Raw genomic sequence first — 24442 nt, 5'->3', positions numbered from 1 at the left:
ATAGCCAACGTGTTTGCTTTCTCAATTCTTTTTATTTCTAGAGGAGAGGAAACATTATAAACAGCCTATTTCACCACATTCACAAGCTGGTGGCAGCTCTAGCCTAGCTGTGGCAGCGCTTATGTTACCGCTGACGGATACAACGAAACCTTACGAGCGTAATATAGAAGCAATCGTAAACGTAGGTGCTAGATAATTACATGTTATCAGATTATTATCGAACCTAGATAATACTACAAAAAGCTAATTTGTAGTTTGCAATGCATATACGTTCGCAGCAGTGAGGCAAGAGTCCGGCGGTGTCCGACTCTTTTTCATTCTTGTTACGCAAACCAGCAAACAATGCCCGTCGTGCCTCAGCGTCCTCATTCACCGCGTGAAGTCCATCGCGAATATTCTTTTAGAATGCCACGTACGAAACACGTGAACACACACTGTGTGCAATTATACGAGAAGAAGATAACGCTTGCGTCACTGCGTGATATTATGGCCAAGAAAGCGGGGCTTAAGGTGTACAAGTTGAGGGAGAACGCTGCTACTTAAATGGTGGGTAATATTCAATTACTCGCATCTGTTTTATTGTAGCACGCTGACAGAAAATTCTTGTGAGAAAGCATTCCTTGAGAGATAACCTGCGTGTTTAGGTATAAGAAACTGTTTGAGGAGATAGATTTCATATTTCAGGAAGAGCAGGCGGAAGAGGCGGCCCTAACCACGGTGGAGACAGAAATTCCGTCGCACATTTATTGACTTTACTGCGATAGCAATTATATGGACACTCCAAGCGCGTTTCTGCGTCGGCGTCGCCGTGTGGTTCCCTATAAATTCCGAAGGCGATAAATCGTCGCCGTGCGCCGTATGCTGTCTGTGCGAGTGAAAGCGCGCGAGGTTAAGCAGGCGATCGCGGCTCAATCTCGCGCACGAAAGGGAGGAACGTGGGGAAGAAGCGCGCCGTCTTCCGTCGCGCGCAAGGCTCCAGAGGAAGGGAAAGGCAGGAGAGGGGGGGGGGGGGGGGGGTTCTACTACATGCGGCGCTGACGGCGCGCGCGTACGGGCCGCTGTATCTTGGACTTGGCCACCGCGCGCTGTTTTCGTGGCTTAGTTCGCGTTCATGCGAGACGCAGCACGAAGGTTAGTTAGCTCGCTGCTGCTGCCGCGCTTCCTCACTCTAGCGTTTTGACAGCGAGTTTCCGCGGTCATTGATGTGATGTGTTCATGTTTGCTTGTGCTCGCTTGACAGCAGGCTTCTTAAATTAGTTAGTATGCCTATGTTTACAAGTTTACACGGCCGATAATACTACTATCCTTACTTCGTATAGCTGTCCACTAATTTGCTATCGGAATCAATGCTCCGCCTTTCGGGCGCAACTGCGCCGTTTTTGTTGCACACGGCAAACTTTTTTGTTGAAACGCACGCGCATGTCGTGCATGGTTTTTTTTTCGTGTTTTGTTGTATTTTCAACTGGGGGAGAGGGGCAGAGAAACATCAAAGAACGCTACAAAATAAGTCACATATATCAACAGGGTGGAGTGAATGTTTCCCCCAAAAACCACGCTTGTAAGTTGGCACCTGCTATCCTACCCAACCTCACCACGGCACTTTCGACGTCGCTAATTTTACAACGCGCTCTGTAGGCGGCGAACTGATTCTTGCACTAGGCTCCTGCATTCCTCTCTTCCAATGCCCGAAACGTCAGCAACTGCATCGAGCAGCGAGTCGCTTGTGGAGAGAAGGCGCAGGGCCCGTATAGACTCCTCGTCCACGGAAGAGTTCAACACGCATTCGACGGCACGATTGAGAAGCGATTGATTCCTGTCGGTGATCCTCAGAATGGGATACATGCTCACGAGAGGCGGGTCGTCAAAGTCAAAGGATAGAAGAACAAAGTTGTCCTCTAAAACGCGCGCTATAGATGGGATGGCATGCCCTCTGAAAAAGCAAGACTTGAACGCCAGACGTTGCAAGGTCCGGTTTCTACGTAATAGTTCTTGAAGCGCTTTGGCTACGCGGTCTATGATGTAGGTCTGGCAAAATTTCGCCTCGCAGACGCTTCTGTTACGGGCCAGACCTCGTATGATGGCAGCAACGTAGCTGTAGGAGTGGTCCTCCAAATCCACGCGAAGCTTCTTCAAAGAACTAGTGCTCTCTAGAAAGGACACCACAGCGTCGCCGCAATCCTGAGAGACTGCTCGGGGACAGTTGATGACAAGTTCCGTGAGAGAAACACCGCCCGCGCGCAATGCGTCGAACCAGTTAACGACACCGGACAACTTGGCATCCGCAGTCCAGCCAACGCAAAGTCGAGAAAAATGGTATTCCCTTTCTCGTAGCGACGCGGCCCAGTCTTCGAGACAAGGTACGTTCCACGTTACATCTAGGCGAGCACAGTGGTTAGCAGTAAGGGGCGAACTCGGCGTCCAAGTCTCCGGAATGTCAACAGCGCCCAGACGAACGCACTCGACTGTGGTGTTGAGAGAGAACGATTCTACGAAGCTCGACAAGGAGTCACAACTCAGCGTGCAGTCAGAGATGTCCAGACGCTTTAAGGTTGAGTTTTGTTGCAAGGCCTTGGCTAGGGCGCCAGCACCGAGATCAGTGATGCTGTTCTCGGACAAGCAGACTTCCTGAAGCGCGTCGTTCTCCCTCAGAATATCCGCGATGATTAGCGCACAGCTGCTGATCAAGTTAACACCCACGAGCTTCAGGCACTTAAGGCCACGGTTAACACGTAGCGCCTCGAAGCCTTCCCAAAGGATGGAGTTCGGTTCGTCGTACGAGTAGACAAGTGCCAGCTCCTCCAAGGTAGTGTTTCTTTCCAGTGATTGGAGCAGCGTTCCAACCGCGTCTCTTTCTAACCACTGTATAGAAAGCTTTCGGAGCGTTTTGTTATGCCTCAACGCATCCGACAAGATGACGGCACTCGATAATGCCAGTTTCCTGGTGCCCTCGATTTCGAGCACACTCAAGGAGGAAGAATACCTGATGGCGCGGAACAACCTCCTCTCAATTTTGCTCGATGTGCCGTTCCTGATAACGAGACGGCGCAAGCTGCCTTTCTTAACTGCCTCAACGACACCTCCTTCCGACTCGATAGTCGGCATGAGCTCGTTAACTTCCAGGACATCGAGTCCCGGAGACAGCTTAGCCAGGGCGGACGACAGGATAGTCAAAGCGCGCGTTTCGCTCCAAACACCTCTCACGTCATTGGGGTGAACTCGGATCTGTTCAAGTCCTTTGTTTTGCCGCAGTGCTTTGCGAAGCAGCACAGGGAAGTAGCAGAACAAAACTGCTGTGTTACCCACATCGAGACGCGTGATGCATCGGTGCTCTTTCAGCAGCGAATACACTAGCGTGACACTTTCGAGGAGGGTGCTCTCGGGGTTCTGGTGATCTAAGTTGGCGTCTGGAACCGAGCTCAGAGCTAACTTGCCGGGAGCATGTTCGAAGACGTGCATCGCAGCGTCGCGCATCGCTTCGTTCAGTGTGGGCAGGTACCACGTGATCCAGCAGTGGCTCGCGTTGTCCGCAGTCTTGCTGCACGGCTTGTCTAGGTCTACGCCGCGTGCTTTAAACTTGAGCGAAATGCTCTTGAGCCTGGTTGCGAGCCGTCCGAAATCCACGCAGGGGATTTCGCTTTGGATGCCGCCGAGATCGCTGGCCCCCGACGCCATTCCGCCGTTCAATTTCTGAAACGAGAACGACCACATACCTCATTAGGCGTAATCAAAGTAGCAGCGCCGAAATACGTTTATACCATTCACAACAGTATATCATGCATCAAAATCAAAATCTGGTCATTGATCCGTGCTCGTTGGCCGAGACTGCTAGTGTTTGACTATAACGAAATAAGTGATGGAGGGCGTCACAAATCGGAGAGTACACGTGCTGCTCGAAAATGTAGAAGAAAACAAAATTTTTCTTACCAGTTTGTCCGTCGCATTCACTCGTAAAGTTGTGGTGCGAATCATAACACAGCCTAGCTCTAATGGTCTGACTTGAGTTAATAACAAAAAAAAAAGAGTCGCACTGTCAGCCAGAAGCGCAAGCATTCTTACAATAGCAACCTATTACACAGTAACAAGAATCAAGTTTCGTAGTTTTCTAGGCCGTACAACTTGGGGTAAACATTCGCTTACTAACGAAACAAGCGTGGTATCGTGTCACGCGCCCACAGGCAAGCATGACGAGACCTCACTCGATGACCGCGACCACTCTCTGTCACAATGCTGGCATGATGAGGAGCGCAGGCAGTGGGGAGCTCTGGCTGCTTGCACCAAAACGAACGTTTCTTGCTGCCGCTACTTAACGATTTCAACTGTGCTGAAAGCTCAGAATCTGAGCTCTAAAGCTCAGATTAAGCGGCCTCCAACATCAGCCGCTACATCAAGAAATAAATGATAAAATCAGCCGTGGCTTAGTCTAACCTCCCACTGAGGGAAAAGTATACACGCTGTTTTGTTGTTATTATTGAGATCAGTTGTTTTTGACCCTGCTACACTCGCGGACTTGCGAAGCGAAGGCTACGACACTGAAGTGCACTGGTGGATGCGCTGCCACAGGTATAACCGCGACAGTGATTATGATTTCGAACGTCGAAAACAAAAAACTTGTTTATCTCGTTTTCTAAAGCAAGTAATTTGAAACGGTACTTAACGTTCACCAATAAACCGGATATATTTGTATTTTCTTAGTTTGCCCTTTCAGGTTTTTGAAAATGCGAGACGATCCCACATTTTCTGCATTCCTCAAAGGCAAAATAGTGCGCCTGTCTTCTGGCGAACATAGAGTTTCCACCATGTAGGAAGCTCAATGGTGGCGAATGTTCGTGGAGTGTTGTCCCAGCGGTCAACACCGGTCAACAGTCTGATAACCAGCCTCAGCAATAAATGGATGTCGAAGCGCGAAAAAACAAATTTTTGCAACGTCTACGCGGGACCTAGGCGACCCGATCTGAAGCTCACAACCATCGGCGTTGTGAAACGAGGTAAAAAACGAGTTTATTTATCCTGTTCTAGGGTTACCGATGCCGACATAGAGTTTCTCACCATATCACCTAGAGGAAAGTCTGGCGCCACCGTCTATGGGAGTTTCTTAAGGGGGCACCGCGCCGTCATGGGAATGACGGTATATGTGTCTTCGAAGCTTGTGTTGGCTGGTGTTGTAAGAGGCTTCGTCTAAAACGTAAATATGGCTACACAAATAACGCGTTCTCAAAGTAAAATCTTCATAAAATGTTTCCATTCACGCATATTACATCTTTACTCACCTACAATGCATGACCAAGCGAAGAAAAGCAAGAACAGACGACGAACTGTTTCAATGCGAGCGCGAACCTTGTCTGTCCTCCAACTTTAGAGGCCCGCTGATACTTTTTACGTAGCATATAATCGTACACGCAATAACAAGTTCTCATAGTTAAAACATGTTTTTGCGTAATAATAAAGCTAAAACAGCTTTTTACGTGCTGTTTTAGTAGAAAATGAATCATAGTGACAGACGGAACGGTGCTTTCCAAGCGCGTCTTCAAGGTGTCCGGGTTCTCCAAGAACGATGCCAATCCAAAGTCACAATATACCGACATTCACATGCATACCACAGCGCAGCAGCGCCAGATTTCCCTCTAGGTAATGTAGTGAGAAACTCTATGAATGCTGGCGTCGGTTCCGCGTTCTCGACGGTGGCGTGGTCTTTCGGCCACTTCAGAGCTATGACTCTGGCTGCGTATTTATCGCTTTTCACTTACTAACATACGATGTCGACAATGAGACTGCTGCACGACAGCCATTGTGGAACTCCTCTGAACAGTTTCGCTGTAAGAGGAATATCAAGATGTGCCGCAACAAGCAACGTTACCGCCAACGTCCCTGTAAAACAATTACACGTTTTGGCTACATGAAGCTGCCGATTTCTCCTCACTAGAAATTCGGAACTCGATACGAATGAGATGTCTATAAACATCGGTTAACCTTAGAAATTCACTCCGTGTAATAAAGTAAACGAGCTATGCAAGCTCGGAGAAGCCAAAACCAAAACTGGCGCTACACTCGCCCGCACTGCTTTGCGTAGGAATACATGTGCGAAACTCCACCCACGCTGCTTCCACTTAATAGCCTAGAAAAATTGGCCGCGAGCATCCGCAAGTCCAGAATATGCGTTGCTTGTGCTGGGAAGACTGCCCAAATAAACAAACATGGCAACGATATCCAGGGTCACGACGGAACTTTCGCTTGGTGCTGTGGCGTCGAATCGAGGTGTTTTATGAAGCCGAAAGGGTCCTTGATGCCGATAGCCTGGTATTGATCGGTCTCAACGATTCCAGCGACGAAACCGCGGCAATAGTTGCGCTCTGCGCGCAACGAAGGCGCGTGCGTACAGCACGCCTCCCTGAAAGGTTCAAGCATTTGTGCTCGGCAATTGATCCGCTGCTATAGAGGTAATAATACTTAACTTTTGTCGACCTTCATAGGCAACACCACGCTGCTACTCGTGTTGCAGTACAGCACATGGCAATCCACAAAAATTGGAGGGCGTTTAAGCTTCGCCTTTAAGAGCGGAATGCGATAGCATTCAAAGACTCCTGACTGATTTTCGTGCTTCCCGGCAACTGCAGCTTATGTAGCCGTAACGTTTACCGGGAAACGCTGGCGGCGATCGCTATATATGCACGAAGGCAAGCTTTCTGGTAGAAATGCGGCCTCTTGCGTGGGCCGATCTCCTCTTATTGTTTCTCACTTTTAATATTTCAGTCTGAGAAGAGCTATCATAAATGATACGCGCTGTCGGTGTTTTTTTCTTTTTCTCATTACATTTGTTTGTAGGCTGCCGTTCTCAAAATTCCGAGGAATAAGTTTGTAAAGAATGAAAGACAAGGTATGAGCAACTTTGGTGGTAGAAGAGTGGTTGGTATGCGTGGTTCGACAAGGGGCCCTTCACCCTATCGTGTTAACATGTAGTCAGTAAGGTCTGTCGCGCTATGCTTCATCAGTAACGTTTGTCGTCCTGTAAAAACGCACAAGAAATTACAATTTATATCCGATCTTGATATGATCACTTCTTAACGCGCGGCAAACGGAGCTTGGCTTTTTGGTGCCCATGTTTGTCTCTCTGGCACTCCTCCCTCAAGGCAACGCCGCGTCCAGATCATCTGGGCCCCTGGTCACTCGGGTCTGGCTGGAAACGAAGCCGCCTGCGATGCCGCCGAGCTCTCGCACACCGGGCGCATCATACTTCTCCTGCGCCTTCCGATCCCGACCAGCCCTCTGTTCTCCATCGCGGTCACACGCGGGACCGAATGGTCACGTTCAGAAAAATTCTCCTCCACTACCGCAGAGAGCGGTTACGCTACCCCCCTTCCACCCCCACCCCCGCACACAAAACACTGAATAAATCTCAATCCACCACTTGGTGACTACTTCAGACGCGAACTTTCCCGAATCCCGTGCTATACAACCGCATTTACCCCGATGCATACTGCCCACTCTGCAAAGCGTGCGTGGCCCGCGCTGACCCCAATCCCATCATCTGGCAATGCCCCGGAGCTTCACCCACCAACACCTACCGCACTAACACTACACACATCACAACTACGGCCGAGCAGTGGGAGACTTTTCTGCTCAGCTTGGACCCAGAGGAGCAGTTCTGGGACGTCCGGATGGCCGAAGACGCCGCCAGAAAGCAAGGACTGGCCGCTGTCTGAGGAAGGGGGGGGGGGGGGGGGGGGAGGATTAGGGGTTAGTCTCCCGACCCCCGCCACCCCTGGACCCAACCAAGGACATAATAAAGTTTTATCTCGCTCTGCAAGGGCTCCTCTACCCATTACAAAAATCGCAGGCAGTGGTAAAGTGGCGTTATAACCTGTTGACGCACGCATGGGTCAGCCTGGTAAAGCGGCTGCAAGGCACAAAATCACCGCGTAGCCCAAAGCTATAGACGCAAGCCGCCAGACAACTTTGTAATTTTTCACTCCGTGGTTCTTCTCATTGGACGTGGATAATAAGCTTGGTCCGCTGCCCAGCAGCTTCTCTCAGGAGCCGCGCTGTTCCCAGCTTCCCTACCTTATTATTCTGTCGTCTAAGCCTTTCAGTGTGACGATCGCAATGCATCATCGGCCACTGCACCGACCCGCGCATCAGCCGCATACCACCAGACCAAAACACCCCGATTTATTTACTTATTATTATTATTCCCCGCTAGTTCTATTAAAGGGACTGGCAACCGATTTTTAAGGAGCTAGTTTTTTTCTGGCGCAGCGAAGAGCTCACCCTCGGTAGTGTTTACATCTGCAGCGTTTACTTCGGAAAGCGCGAGGATAATTAATAAGCCGAATTTTTCGGTCTGAGTCGCCTCTGAAAAAGTAAGAGTCCCTCCTCCAGCAACGCTGAGAAGTGAGAGCGATGTCGATAGCCCGCCTCGCAAAGTGCGAAAGCCGTGCATCGTTCCGTTTGCATAGGAATGAGCGTAACTGCGGTTAACCGCCTACATTTTCACTTTTTCAACCACTTTTGAAAATAAAAAGCTGCTGCAATAAGCTCGCGTTGTTCTACTGACATTTCCTATACGTGTGCCGCGTTACCCCCCTTCCCAAAGCACACGTCTGCATCATTAATGGCTGGCCTCCGCGTCCTCGTTCTGTAGACAGACGAGCCAAGCGAATTCATTGAAAACGAAGGCGAAGGCAGCGCCACTTTTCTGCTCACTACAAACGAAGGCTTATCTGCACATTGTAAGTTAGGGAATAATAATACGAAAGTATACTGCATTTCAATCCTAATAAAAACACCAGGAACCACGTACAATAGTAGAATGTCACGTGATGGACATGTTATGCAGCTTCATGTTTCTCCCGCGTGGGTCGCCGAAGGGCATTTTTCGCGACCTTTAGTGATTAATTAAATATATAAATATACGCTTAATGAGAAAAAACATGGCTTGTTTTATCCACTACGATAAGGAGTCATTCCATCAGCGGGGTTATCTCGGTTCATGTTGTGAGCTGCTGTCTGCCCCTTCAATACCCAAACGAACTTGGCCGCTTATCAGGGCTGGGCAAAGATACTTTGCAATTGTATGATGATACGAGACAAGATGCTCCGGCAACAAGTACTTGAGATACAGATACAACAAACTACTGCAATTATTGTATCCGATACGATACTTTGCATTTGTATCTTAAAATTCCACGATACATTCGCAAATTTCTTATTATAGGTCCGTGTAGTGAAGCAGCAAACGCGTATGCACAAAAATTTTTGCTTGGAAATTTCTTAACTACGATCCAACTTGTTTCATTTCAATGAGATATCTGTTACCTCAAAGCTCTCCACTTTCTTACTCAAAGCATATTATTTTCATGCTGACAAAAAATATTGTGGTTGCTTTAGTTGCTTAACATGAAAGCTCTTTATACGCTGCGCTGTCAGCGGCTTTTGCTTGTCACTTTTGTAGTTGATTGGAGTCGCTGCTTTGCTTGCCAGCCAACTATCGTATCGCCATCTAATTAAGAGAACGTCAGTAAGAAGCCTCTGCACGATAGCGCAAATACCGCTGTGGAGTTTTACCCTGTGGAGTTTTTCTGCCTGCCCTTTCTGCAGGGATCTGGCAGATAGGTAAAATGTCGCTGCCATTAGCTTTATTAAGGCAACTTTGTGGCAGCAGTATCAGCTTGAGAAGCGCAGTTTAGCCAACATTTATAATTTAGCATGCTGATGTTGCGATAGCAGTATCTCGTTAAGATACACGAAACATTCTTTCATGTATCCGAAATACAGATACTGATACACGCCTTCCCAGACGTATGATGATACAGATACAAGATACCCAAAGTGTATTTAAAATGGTATCTGAGATACACGCATCTTCTCTATACTGCCTAGCACTGACGCTTCTCCAAATCTTCTGCGCGTTCTTCCGGAAACCATTGGCATGCGAACATTTTTACAGGGAAGCTCCAGGCGGACACTCCAGGCACAATGATGCCGTCGTCGTCGCCATCGTCGTCATGTTCCGTATAAAGTCCAAGGGCGATAACACCGTCACCGCGCGCCGCATACTGCATGTGCTGTGCATTCGCCGGTTGCATGCGGCTGAAGCTGGAAACACGTCATAGACGTAGGTTCTTGGACATACCTATTTCGAATTGAACCCATATAACACTCCTCTACAGCGCCAGTTGGAGTGTCTAGGTTAAAGTCTAACCAATAGAGTTGAACTTGAGCTATCTTGAAAAGGAACAGTAGAGTACATTATACAGCACGAGGTTCCGAACCTTTTTGGTCCAAGTACAGACACAACCATAACCTTCGTCAGTTCACAAAGCACCGCCGCATAAACAAAACACCGCGAGCCTACTATGAATCTCGAGGATTGAGTTTTCAGTGTGTCCTATGAATGTGCTTGCGGTGTGTCCACGTGACAATTATCCTAGTGTGTCCACTATGATAATAGTTTCAGTGTATTCCACATGACTAATGAGGCTTCGGCTTCTTGCTGGCTGCGGCCATATACGACCTCAAAGGAACGTCTAGCCCAAAACGTTGGGCCGAGCAGCTGTGTCAACTTTGCTGAAGAAACCTGTCATAACTGAAACACTATAAGCCTGAAAGTCAGTGAATTGCGTTGAAATGCGCAGAAATAAAATTTCAGTGTTGCTCAGCTGTCGTGCTGTATACTACCGGTCGCTTTAGCCGACAAATGTGAAAATTGGATGCATTACTATACTAGTCGTGGCAAATCAGAGTAAACCATGACAAAGCAAACTGACAAAGCAAAATCAAGTTAAATGCTGTAGAACTTACGTGTGGCAAGACTTATTGCATGCTTGTTGCACCCCAGGAAATACATCTATGGTCATTAAATCGGCTGTTCTAACCTGCTTCTCACATTTATACTTTGATTATTCACCTGTAGTAGGGTCTATAACCGCGCACGAAACGTTCGCAACGCGCTGGACCGAGCCCCGTCTTCCGGCACTGCAAACGCTGTCGTTGAGAAATAGAGCGTCTTATGAAATTTAAAGGAAGAAAGACCGCAGAGCTTTTTCGATGGGCCGTCAGAAGTGCACTAGTGTAGATAATTAAACCGAACGAGCGGAAAATAATCTGGCAGGCATGCGCATGCGTCGCCCGGACTTTAGCAGACGACAGATGCGAGCACCCCTGACGTAATCCGAGCATAAAGTCCAGTTCCAGTGAAATTAGGTAAGCATAGGTGAGCAGCGCTCGCAGCGCCCCTGCAAGTGGCACTCGGGGCTTGAGCAGGGGTGCTATTCTGGAAATTATCAGATTCTGCCATATTGTCGCATTCGTAATAGCGGCATTTTTTGGCAATCATAGAGCCATAGCAACGCACTGGGCCTGTGCGATTAGCTACAAAATTCCGCCATTACCAAATTCGACAACACGGCGGAATAACTCGATAATGCCCAAGACAATGCGTTGGAGCCCTCCTGGGGCTCGAACGGCGCCCAGGTCAAGTTCGTGGACCGTAATGCGAATCTTTTTACGAGCCATGACGCGAGCATGAGTTATGCGTCTGCTCTCCGTATGTAACGATGTAACGCAAACGCAGCAGTCGAAGTAAAAAAATAAAGGAAGAACCATTTTATTTATTTATTTTGTGTGCTCCGCTCACGCTGTCCTTATGAGTGTTACCAATAGGCACTGTGGGCTACACTCCTGAACGTCATTCATATTCGCAATTCTACATTTCTGAGCCATTTGTTTTCTGACCATATAGAGCAGCCCAACTGCGAGCTTTAAGAGGAAGCTTTAGCTCGGGCCACAGTCTGATGGCGCCTATTAAGATACATGTAAAACACAGAAACGCTTTTCTGAGACTACCATTGGGTGGATGTTAATGAAATTTGTTACATATCAGAGATAAAGTTATGTTCTAGTGACTGTTGCAAGCAGAACTTCGATTTAGGGTCTGAATTTTTCAAGGTGAACTTTCAAACACTGGTAAGTTTGAAAAATATCGAAGCCTTAAAGGGACACTAAAGCGCAACAATAAATAAGTTTAGACTAATGAAGCACTGTTTGAGAACCCTGCAGGCAGTCATATAAAAAAAAATAGTTGATTATTAGATGAGAAAATGAAGGTCCAAGTACCAGTACTTGAATTTCGCGCCGAAACCCCAGTGCCGTTACGTCAGCGTGACGTCAGGGATTCCAAAGTATGTTTTCGCATTTGGGCCGCGTTGGCTGAATAAAGGTTCCCGAAACTTGCCATGTGTAATATTTGGTTCCTTTAGAACACAATGTAGTCAATCTGTGCCGCTATTTATAATTAGTAGGCCCTAGAAGATGCCATCAAAATCCAAGACGTCACAGCCCCCAGCTGCGGGAACTTAAGTAGGCGTCGCCACCCGTATTTCGTTCTTGCGCTTTTTTCTGGCTTTCCAAAGGTCGTATCGTTGTAAGAGTGGTGTTTTTGGTGTTGTAGAACGGTAATTTACTGATGCAGAAGAAATCATTTTCCCTTTAGGGTCCCTTTAAGTTAACACATCCGTAGCTCTGCACCAATGACAGATATCGCAGGTCTATCAGCTGTATCTGTTAAAGCGTGCAAAGCGAAAGAAATCTAATATGTCAATTTATATCTCACGCGAGTTCGTTACACTGTTTACAACGGTTTCGCAATAGCTCTCACATAATAGTCACTTACTTCAGAGCCATGTATGATACAAAACTTTGTCCCGTTTAGATGTGCTATTAGGTGCAATTCACTAAACTGTGATGTCGTTTCGAATTGCTGAGTTACAGAGTTGTAAACTTGACAGTCTCGTTTTCTGAAAATTTGCGATTCTTGTCGATTCTTATTGAAGGATTGACGGCATAAATCGAAAATTCGCAAACCAACAGTCAGTAGATTTTGACTTATGCTTTTAAATGGAACAAATCTTAGAAGTTCTGTCACGCGTCTACAGATCTTCTGTGGCATTCGGCATATTTTCGGTTGAACCGCAATTAAATTACATCCATTATTTTCTCGGCGTGGAGCGGGGGGGGGAGGAAGGGGGGGGGCGAGGGGATGCCGGGCAGAGGAAGAGGAACTTCAAGGAATATTTCAAAGGAAATCATATGCGTACTATAAACAGGGTGGAGTGAATGTTTTCCCAAAAAAATCACGCTAGTCAGTTGGCACTTCCTATTCCACACAACTTCCCCACAGCACTTCTGACGTCGCTAATTTTACGGCACGCTCTGTAGGCGGCGAACTGATTCCTGCACTAGGCTCCTACATTCCTCTCGTCCCTTGCCCGAAACGTCAGCAACAGCATCGAGTAGCGATTCGCATTCGCAGAGAAGGCGCAAGGCCCGAATCGACTCCGCTTCCGGCGAGGAGCTCAACACGCAGTCGACGGCACGATTAAGAAGCGACTGATTCCTGTCGAGGATGCTCAGGATCGGATGCATGGTGACGTAAGGCGAGTACTCCAAGTCGAAAGCGAGAAGAACAAAGTTGTCCTCTAAAGCACGTGCCAGAGAGCGGACGGCGTGCTCTCTGAGAAAGTGAGCTTTGAACGCCAGGCGATGCAAGGTACGGTTCGTGCGCATGAGTTCTCGCAAGGCTTTGACGTCCTGGTCTATGTGGAGGGACTGGTGAAATATGGCCTCCCTGACACTCTTGTTACGAGCAAGGCCCCGGATGATGGCGGTCACGTAGCTATAGGAGTTGTCGACGGTCTCCACGGTAAGCTTCTTCAAAGAACTGGTGTTCTCTAGAAAGGACACCGCGGCTTCGCCGCACTCCTGAGCGACTGTTCCGGGACAGTTGATGACGAGTTCTGTGACCGAAATGCCGCTGGCGCGCACTGCGTCGAACCACTGCACGACGCCAGACGACTTGGCATCCGCTGTCCAGCCGACGCAAAGTCGAGGAAAGTGGTGCTCCCCTTGTCGTATCGACAAGGCCCATTCTTCGAGACCGCGCGTATTCCACGTTACATCCAGGCGAGCGCATAGGCTCGCGGTAAGGGGCGAACTCGGCGTCCAAGTCTCAGGAACGTCGACGAAACCGAGTCGAACGCACTCGATCGCAGTGTTGTGCGAGATAAATTTTATAAAGCTTGACAACCCTTGCCAGTTCAGCCTGCAGTCAGAGATGTCCAGGCGCTTTAAGGTCGAGTTTTGCTGCAAGGCCTTGGCTAGAGCGCGAGCGCCGAGATCGGTGATGGGGTTCTCGGAGAGACATATTTCTTGAAGGGACTCGTTCTTTAGCAAAATATCCGCGATAATTAGGGCGCAACTGTTGACCATGTTAAGATGGACGAGCTTCAGGCACTTTAGTCCACGGTTCACACGTAGTGCCTCGAACCCGTCCCACAGGATGGCCTCCGGTGCGTTATACGAGTAGAGAAGTGCCAGCTCCTCTAAAGTTGTGTTCTTATCCAGGGATTTGAGCAGCGTTCCGACCGCGTTTATTCCCACTCTTTCTATGGAAAGCTTTCGGAGAATTGTATTGCTCTTCAATGCATCGGACAAGATAGCGGCGCTCGATAACGGCAATGTCTTGGTACCCCCGATTTCGAGCACGGTCAAAGAGGAAGAATAGCCGACTGCACGGAGCAATCTCCTCGCGATCTTGCTCGACGAGCCGTTACAAATAACGAGACGGCGCAAGCTGCCTTTCTTAACCGCGTCGGCGATTCCTCCTACGGACTCGACAGTTGGCATGAGCTCGCTGATGTCCAACTCGTCCAGTCCTGCAGATAGCTTCGTCAGGGCCGAAGACAGGATAGTCAAAGCGTGCGTTTCGCGCCAAATACCTCTGGCGTCATCGGGGCGAAGTCGGACTTGTTTAAGTCCTTTGTTCTGCCGCAGTGCTTTGCAAAGCAGCGACGGGAAGTAGTAGAACAAAACTGCTGTGTCACCCACGTCCAGACGCGTGATGCATCGGTGCTCTTTCAGCAACAAATACACTAACGCGACACTTTCGAGGAGGGTGCTCTCGGGGTTCTCGTACTCCGAGTTAGCGTTCGGAACCGAACTGAGCGCGAACTTGCCAGGAGCATGCTCGAAGACGTGCATTGAAGCGACGCGCATCGCTTCGTTCAGCGCGGGCAGGTACCACGTGATCCAGCAGCGACTCGCGTTCTCCACAGTCTTGCTGCAAGGCTCGTCGAGGTCTACACCGTGGGCTTTAAACTTCAGCGAGATGCTCTTGATCCCTGCTGCGAGCCGTCCTAAATCCACGCAGGGGATTTCACGTTGGATGCCACCGAGGTAACTGGGCCTCGACGCCATGCCGCCGATCATTTTCTGAAATGAGAGCGCCCAAAGACCCTTTTAAGGAGTAATCCAAGTGTCAGTATCGAAAAAAGGTAATACCCTTCACGGCACAGTTAATAATTAAGCACGCATCAAAACTAAAATCTGGCCAATTGTTTGCGTTCGTTCGCCAAGACCGCTAGCTCTCGACGATTATGAAGTCAGTGTTGGAGGACCTCACAAATCGTGTAGTATATACACTGCTCGAAAAGGTAGAAGAAAGCGTGGAATTATTTTTGTATTACAGATTTTTCCGTCGTATTTACTCGTGAAGATTAAGTGCGAAGCGCATCTGAGCCTAGATCAGTAGGTCTGAATTAAATGAATACATTATGTATTATTTCTTCATTTATCAAAAAGAAGAAGAAAAGGCAACAGCTGTTGTGCTACCGCATCACGTAATTTGGCGTGCGTAGTTTCCTCGGATCCCATGTCTTGTTCGTACCGGCCAATGGTTGTCATTGTATGCACGAACGTCTGATGTTTCATTTATCAATTATTTCCAATTGTCCTTTTTACAGCGAAGCTGTTAAGGGCTACTTTTCCCACTGTCGCGTCCGCGTATAGAAAAAAATCCCGAACATAATGCAATGCCGGGCCTACCCACGGCGGAGGTGACGCAGGCGTTAATCCGGCGATTTTTCGATGTCCACTGATCTTAATGAAATGTTGAATATGTGTTCTCTTTTGCACTCTGATTATCTGTGCCAAACTATATGGTTGCAAGTCATTTGGTTTTTCTGAAAATGAATTTTAAAGATTGGTTACATTCCCGACACATGACTTTCTAGTGGCCACCCTGTGTTTGTGACGTCAGGGATTACTCCACCATTGCCGCTGAAGCACTCGCCTAAATCGCCGCTGTCTAGTTCGGAAACTCTGTAAAAGCTTCCTGTGCCGTCAGGAGACATCAGCTTCGCTTCTTCGGCATTAGCGCCAAGTGCACTGCCTGTTTAGGACGCGTTCTGCGTGCTTACATTATGGTAGTGCAGGATCTGACGTCATCGACTCATCGTGCCGTCACACGAATCAGCTACCCGTCTCGGTTTCGGTATCTCGTTTATTGGTTATTTAAAATCATTGATCAATTTGTAAGCAAATTGATTCACCCTACCGCTGACAGGACTGTCAGTGCCATTTGAAAATGACAATATCCCAACGTGGTTAAAGAAACGCCGGAGTTGCCCTTTAAGAACTCCCCGTACGTGGGCCAATGCCGAAGATAGAACAATCCCGGGACGACCCGCTAGGGAGGTGCAGTTTGCCATTAAGGGGCACACACAAACAGTTTCGCTGGTCATCCCTTTTCACAGAGTGGAAGCGCACCGAGTTGTTTCTTGCATTTCTCTTTCAATGTTATGCGCAGTACCATTGCAACGAAGCCTCCACACGCATCCAAGAAACGCCATTTCTGGATCTGTTTACTCGGGCAGAGCCAACGCCAGAATTATACATTCTAACAATACATTCGGTTCTCTGTGCGCGCTATATATACTATACGAGTACACCTCTCTGTACTTAATACTCTCTAAGCGCCACTGCCAAAACAATCGGTCAAAGAAATCGACAAATATCCGGGGGTGCCCACTCATTTCGTCATTACTCACGTGCCGCCAGACTGTTTTACTGTTCAACTCCCACACTTATAAATTGAAATACGAACTTTTTTTAATAAAACGCACTCACATTTTGACACCTTGCCATGGGACACGTAGAGTTTAATACACAATGCATAAGTTGCTCTCGAAAATTTGGCGTCATGGCCTCTTTCAATGCTACACAAGTAAAACAATGTGTAGCATACTCATTATTGTCAGCCTAGGCAACGTGTAAGCTTCGTGCACCGCACATGTCACACCTTTATTATTACGCGATGTGTCTGCCGTACACCGTTCACAAGCTATGCCGAAATGCAAACAGAAGATCATTCGGATGCACTGTAAGGCGTCCACGCAGTGAGGTCACGAGGACGACGAAGGCGATTTTTGTCGAAGGAAGAGGAGAGTTGCATGTAGGGTGAAGTATACGACGCGAAGGACAGTAGCTTCGTCCGTTTCATTCCTGCGTCTGTGGCCTGGTGGAAATTGAAGTGCGCACGCGATCTCGCGTCAATCGCTTCGAGGAGCTAGTTGGCGTTGGCGTAGTGGCCGACAACGTCTAGTAAATTTAGTGGTTTAGGCATCGGGCTGTACTGGCATACCAAGGTTGTGTTGCCAGTAGGGGCTATAACAAGGAGGTCGGACAATAATAGTGCTGCGGCAACGGGACCAAGAAACGACGCACACCGAAGAAGAGGAAGTGCGTGTGGTGGTGCGCTGGCGGGAGCGCGAGATCAGTGCTCTCGGCTCCGGCGCCTGCACCTGAGGCGATACTTGCTTGGAAGTCCACGCGCGTACGCGATCAGTTCAGGCGGGTCCGAGGCACGACCGCTCGTTGGACTCGAAGCCGGCCGTCCTGCACGACCCTCTCCTCAGCACTGGCATCACCACTGTGTCGCCTCATCGGTGCCGGTGTCATGGTACCGCCCCCTCCTGTATCGACGACTCTGCAGCAGCGTGAGTCAAGTGAGCGATTTACGACTACCGCCGACAGACTGCGCGTAGGGATAGTCGGTTATCGAATGGAAATGGTGCCCGCTCGCGATAACGAAGTTTCGGATAGTGTATTTGGTGGTTTTCGTAGCTCAATTTTCTCTTGCTGTTAGTATGTGTCGGTAATTGCAATATGTGACAAAACGTGCCGCGTATAAATGTCCCTCCCACCTACGCTTCTCTCGCCGTCGCTTGAGCTGTCGGTCCCACGAACCCTCACAGTTCGATGCCACCATCGGACACGTAATTTCTTTACTTATACTTTCTGCACGTCAGCTATTCTGAAAAGCGCCGCCGCCGTCAGAAGCAGTCACGGTCATCAAAGGCCGACAGTGTTCGCAAATAAAGCTTCGCTATAATAAACGAATATCTTGAAGTGATCGATGATACAATGTTTACTAAAGACGACGGAAGGAAACGAGAACACAAGTGATGACTATCAAGAGAACACAACGCTTGCATTGCGTTCTCGTCTTTGGTGCATTTCTCTGCACGCATTCTAGGCGTAATCATGTTAAACCAACTAGTCCGCTGTCATCTCTTTAGGATATCGTTCGATTCCTTTTATACTATTCATGCTCCAGAACTGGTAAGTGGCATTGTAGTGAATATACTCGGTCAGAACGTGATGCAGGAGTAAGTCTTCTCTGTTCTGAAGCCGATGGTGACGAAGCTATCACCCTGGAATAATTGAGAACCGCGTGTTAGCACAGTTGCATCATGAATAAAGCAGCATCACGAAGGCGTAACACGAAACGGGGAAGGAAAAGAAAAACAGTATAGACGTCGTTGGTATATATCAGCCTATATCTTCAGCACAGATAGACTTCGCGTCAATCTTTCCCAGCGATTTCCACTTGACTCTGTCCTTCGTCAGCCTATAACAGGTTCTGCCTGTTAATCTCCTCCTCCAATCGCACCACTTCATTTTAATTCACGCCTCTCGTATGTCAACGATTCCTGCCCCGATTCCCTGATACAGGAGGTGCGAGACCAATTTAAGCTTCGAGGCCAGTATTTGATTTTTGAAAATAAAGACGTTTTCAGCAACACTACACCAAATCATGTGCCGCCTGCGGTCGCATTCGGCTTTTCTTGGTATCAATTTTGTTAATAACCTATAATAGATAACCGTCTATCAGTTCTAAGCATTGCATGAACTGTTCAAGTGCGCTTTAATTTCGCAACTGTTTTCTTTTCAATATCCATTTGAAAACGTCACAGAGACTGCAGCTAAGCGTTCCAAACTCAATTTGCCATTCCTTCTGTCCATTACATTGCACAAACGACGACGGTCGTGAACGACATCTTGCCGTCATTAGGTCTGGTTAGGAGGCCTCGTCATCGTCAACATCGCACTAGGGAGCGGAACAACTTTGACTGCCGCCGCCACCACTGGCACTTCAACTCATGTCACTGCTGCAATGTGTACGTGGGATGCTGCCTCGCTTACCGCTGCGATATCGCGTAAAGCAGCGTTTGGCAATTACTGCAACGTGTTGCCTTTCACGCAGACTCTGAGAGCGGTGCCGTCTGTGCATGTGCTTCAGAGGAAACAAAAGGCAATACTGCAGCGCACGAACATGACATGTGAATCGCACATTTTTTCGCAACATGGTAATGTCCAGAAGAGTACGCATTTGGGCTGGTTGGTTCATGATTAGGAGCAATAAAACAGCGCTACACGACAGGACGAGCGAAGGGACACAGACAACTATGCCGCAACTATGGTAATGTGGTCAGGTGCAATTCTTCACCATGCGGCACAAAAGAGACCGTATGTGACAACGATGATTGTGAACCTCAAACATGGCAGGTACCACCAATGGAGGATAGGAAAAGAATCGCGTGGGCGGTGGAAACAGCCTAGAAAGCACCGACGGCATAATTGGCAGCAACGGCGCCCGCAACGATAACGTCACATAGGGTTTTTCTTTTTAAATAATAGCTTACATGATTAACAGCGGCCGAATGCCGAATATATTAGCTCTGCAAGTGTACAACAACAAACAGAAATAAAATAAAAATATTTCGCTATCTCGTAGGCGAAATTTCATCTTTTCGCTGGTGACATCACATAGAATTTCTGGCCTCCGAGGGTCCGTGTTGGTAATCTTCACCCAGGGCACTCAAAACGACTCATCAAACATGAACAGCATGAAAAACTTTCACGCAACAACTACCATATCACTGGCGAGTTTAACAGCGATACAAGCACCGAATTTCAAGAACGGTGTTGGGCAACTTTATATTCAAATACAATTTCAAATCCCACGCTACCGATATATCAGAATGTAGACGCTTGGAGATTGTTCTTTTAAATCAATGAACAAAAAAATATTGGTGTTTGACACAACTTGCCACAACTTGTTAAGCTGACGTCACCGCAACGTCATCACGCACAAAAAGGGAAATACACACGAAGCACCAAGGTTGTCTGAATGAAGCATATTCAAACCATTTTCGACAGCGTTGAACACTATATATATATATATATATATATATATATATATATATATATATATATATATATATATATGGTAGACGACCATTGGCTGAACGACGATGCTGGAAAGATTTTGAGCAAACGCCAAGTCTGTACATGACAGATGCCGTGTAGTTGTTACATTGACATGTGTATAGCATTGAATGCCGAGCCTATTCAGCAGGTTTTTTTTTTTTTTTTTACTAACCACTTTCCGTCCGGTCTGGTCAGATCGATGTTGAAATCCCCTACAATGACGATGGACAGAGAGTCGACAGGATTGATCCAACCGAACACGTTAGTCAGAAGCGCTCAATGTTCTTCTCGGACGTAGCTAGTGGGATGTACACATCATTGCAATGACGGTGCCATCCTCCGTCTGGACGCCGATCTTCACGGGCACGCTGCTGTTCTGCGTCGGACGGAAGGTGGCTACGAGACGGTCCAGGCCCGTCGACCGATGCACGCTCGGCGTTAGCGGCTTCCCGTCGCCTTCGCGGCCATTCTCACTTCTGCTCACGTCGTCTCTCTTGGAGGGCACGCTGCTCTTCCTCGGTGTGCACAATACGCGTCCTACGCATAGCACGACCAGAACGCAACTGTTGATAACGTCGCTAGGCGATGCTGATGTCACAGTAAAGAGGCGCACACATACTTTTACAGGATACCCCCCCCCCCCCCCGTATTAGTGTCCTGGCTAGGCCACGGAGCGGAATGAGAAGAGCTATGTCAATTTTTTGGTCCACGCGAACTTCTTCGACGTATGCAGCAAAAAACAAATCTAGCGACATACAGCTTCCCTGTAAAAACTTTTATTATATAGGGGTTGGGTGGTAGTGCTCGCTAGAAGCAGTCCTTAGCCCAGGACCCCTGCTAACTGCGCGACGTCTTCAGCCCGCTCGATGACCCGGCGTTGGGCTTCGAGGCTCGATTTGGACAGCGCAGCTTCCCAGAAGCAATATGTAGATGAGATGATAGGAGAATGCGTGGGAGGGGTTATTGTCAGGTGTGGTACAGAGTGGCGAAGTCGCTGCAGAAGGGGCAGGCAGACGTGTACTGTTCGGGATAGAAACGTTTCAGGGTGGCAACACACGGAGGCCAGAGAAGATACCGCCATATTGTGTGACGCCTTCGCATGATGGTAAGCAAAGGAAAGCCACCTGTCCTTCTTTAGTCTTTATATTTTTTGCGATAAAAGCCCTTTTTCTCTTGGTCCTTGTAACAGGGTAATCTACTAATAGACCTCAAGTTATATTTTCCTTTGGTATCCCTTTATTAACGTCAGATTACGTAGGCTAACAATCAACAGTGTTTACTTCAACAGCGTTATCATAAGTTGTGCGAATGAGAAAACATGAAACACGCTGTTTTGTCACTGATGACATTTGAAACGCGCGCCGCGGTTGCTTCGTGGCAGCAACATCGACGCGACAACAGCAGTTCGAGCACCCCCCGAGATAGGCGTGGTTGCCGTGGTCCGTTATTTCGAGACGAAACGCGAGGCAAACGCCGCAGTAGAGCTGAGGTAAGGCTGCAGGTCACAAATCACATATAAAAACATTCTAGTACTAAACAGACGAGATAATAACGAGCCGCGGAATTGTCGCACCAGCGTTAACGTTTACGGAGAAGGGCGACACTACGACAAAAACACGCACGACAGCCACCCTCCTCTCGACCACTGGCAGTGTTAACTGTAACTGTCGCGCTGGGAACTAGAAACAGCGAGTTTTAACCACTATCATTGTCGAAAGAGTCAATAAGGCTACGCGTACCGATACTGTACGACAGAGCAGGCGATGACGATTTATGACAACACTTACCGGAACCTGCGAAAACAGCCGCTACCACGCACTACAAATGGGGTTCACTTGCTCGCCACTGTTGTCTTCACGCGGAGCACTCAGTTAAACACGGAGAGCCCATGCCAAGCTACATGACTTCATTCGTGCCTTACATCGTGTGTGCACAGGTGCTGCAAGAGGTTGGCAACGCTACCTAACGTGACGGCCTCGTGCAGAGCGCCCTGGAAAGGCTGATGAATGACGAGTGAAGAAAACAACCCCAACACACAACACAGAAATGAGGGGCATGACATCGCCATTCGCAGCAGCAGCGGATGTCGTGTCGCCATCGCACGTACGCGACCGAAAACAGCTGCCGCACAGCTACGCCTCCGAGACTTGTGCAGAATCAACAACATTTCCAGCGTGTTTTCTTTTTTTTTTTTCTGTTCAGCGTTTCTCTCTTTTTCTCTCTTCTAGTTTTCCAATAGTAGTGCAGACAACTTGAAAAGTAAGTGTGGGTGAATATTTCAAGTTTAAATTTTGAGTCGAATATTGTACGCTAAATATTTGTACAGACGCCTTGCAGCAGCCGGTCTGTGCAACTGATGTTGGATGGCGCCACCGGCGCACCGATGCGAAAACGAAAGTAACATTGCCCTGTCTCGAAAGTGAAGTGGTGTAGCGAGCGACGTCCAACAAGCGTGTTTGCTGAACGCTGTATGCCGTCGGGCGACGTGGAACATTATTCTTCACAGCGTAGAGATTTAGAACAAAACCTTCGGCTTTTGTCGGATGCAAGAATCGTGACGGAGATAATGAGCAGTGGAACACGTCGGTGTGTGAAATACACGCGCCGCTGCTGCATCAGGACAATTCACGTCTGATGGTGTTTCTGTGCGGGCTTAATTCCCACCTCGGTCGATTGCCTTGACCATCTATCTGTAAACAACTGAAACAGGGGAGAAAAATTTATATGTACTGCGGTAATAAAAAAGAAACATTAGGGAAAGTTGATTTTATTTACTGGAGAGATCTGCGGATGTCTGATAGAACAAAAATAACAAATAGGTGCAGACTGATATTATACTGATCCTTTCATTTTCTAAATTATAGTCTTAGAGTGCCAATAATATATAAATACTGATTGGATTACTAAGATGGTGTTGCTCTCCTATGAAAAGTTTGAAAGTTTCAAATGAGAGCTCTCATTTCTAAAACGCTTGAGTTAAAGCCAGTTATGGCCCGTGGAGTCAGGTGGGCACTTTCCAACGCGATCGAGCCTCGATCCCGCTCGGACTTTCGATCGCCATCGAAAATTATCGCTACTGCACAGTCCAAGGATTCGGATCGTGTTGGTTGAGCTCTAACGCTTGAAATGTAACCAAGTTCGAAGAAGTAATTAAATGTGCGCAGTAAATGTACACTCTTAAACAAATGTACACCCTTTGGGTCGCGGTTTGGCACACAACGATAATCGTCACCTGCCTTGCTTGCGTTTCCTTCCTTGAAAACGCTGCGCTCGCTATTTTCCTGTCGAAAATGCTCTGTCATGTTCTGTCTGAATGCTCTGTCAGTCGCTCATGCCGTTCGCGACTTGGAAGTGTCGGGCTCGCAGCGTTTAAGAAAGGAAATGCGGACAAGACAGATGACGATTATCGTTAAGTGGCAAGATACGACCCAAATAATGTAATTTTGTTTAAGACTGCAGTTGTCATAGGCGGAAAAGTTTCATTTTCCCGGGGGTTCGAATCGGTTCGAAATGCTTTTTTCTTTCTTCTTTTTTTCACTCCTGCGTTGAAACGGAAATATACCGCTTTCAGCGAATCTAAACGCAAACCGGGACAACAAAAATGTTTTGGTTCAATACTCTGGAACAATATTCAGACTGCCAGTTTGTTGTGGTCTACGCGCTCAAGAGCTTTTAAAATGTCACAGGTACATCGACGGAGACCAAAGCACATACAGTGTTGCGCAACATAATTTATGCGCTGTTTGATCACGCGATGTTGTCGAGTAAACAAAAAGTTAATAAACGGTTAGTTGATTGAGTGAGCGATCAATTTATTTGCTGATTGGTTGACTGATTGATCGAAAACTGAGTATTAGAGCGTAATACGCCATTTGGCATATTACAATTTGGCTTCTTTTAATCTCGAAAGTCGATTTACTTTTCTGTTTCACATTGCACGGGTAGCCTACTTATTTACACTGTTTTCATCGACTTCCAGCGTCGCAATTATGTCGTGAGACATTTCTCAACGAAGCAACATAAGACAACTATCGGATGCATGACGTTCTGTAGGGAGCGT

The 24442-nt window shown here is 47.8% G+C and overlaps 1 protein-coding gene across 3 annotated transcripts; it reads right to left on the bottom strand.

Moving 5' to 3' along the window:
- Positions 1–1492: 1492 nt before the first annotated feature.
- On the bottom strand, positions 1493–23106 carry LOC126527158 (uncharacterized). 3 transcript variants are annotated; one of them, XM_050174910.3, is made up of 2 exons: positions 22170–23074; positions 1493–3687 (listed from the first exon to the last, which is right to left on the bottom strand). In XM_050174910.3, exon 2 carries the CDS (start codon positions 3670–3672, stop codon positions 1618–1620), a length of 2055 nt encoding a protein of 684 aa, XP_050030867.1. In that variant the 5' UTR covers positions 3673–3687; positions 22170–23074; the 3' UTR covers positions 1493–1617. The 3 variants fall into 3 exon arrangements, 2 of the variants coding, with proteins under 2 accessions (XP_050030867.1, XP_050030866.1); XM_050174909.3 differs by lacking the exon at positions 1493–3687 and adding an exon at positions 11570–15261; XR_008611650.1 differs by lacking the exon at positions 1493–3687 and adding an exon at positions 21153–21402 and having other exon boundaries at positions 22170–23106.
- Between the last annotated feature and the right edge of the window lie 1336 nt (positions 23107–24442).

The sequence above is a fragment of the Dermacentor andersoni genome, chromosome 9, assembly GCF_023375885.2.
Source record: "Dermacentor andersoni chromosome 9, qqDerAnde1_hic_scaffold, whole genome shotgun sequence".
Lineage (NCBI taxonomy): Eukaryota > Metazoa > Arthropoda > Arachnida > Ixodida > Ixodidae > Dermacentor > Dermacentor andersoni.
This window is presented reverse-complemented; position numbering and strand designations above follow the sequence as displayed.

Bases quoted from the DNA above. Each gene is read 5' to 3' on its own strand.
- LOC126527158 (XM_050174909.3), bottom strand. From the start codon at position 15,258: ATGATCGGCGGCATGGCGTCGAGGCCCAGTTACCTCGGTGGCATCCAA.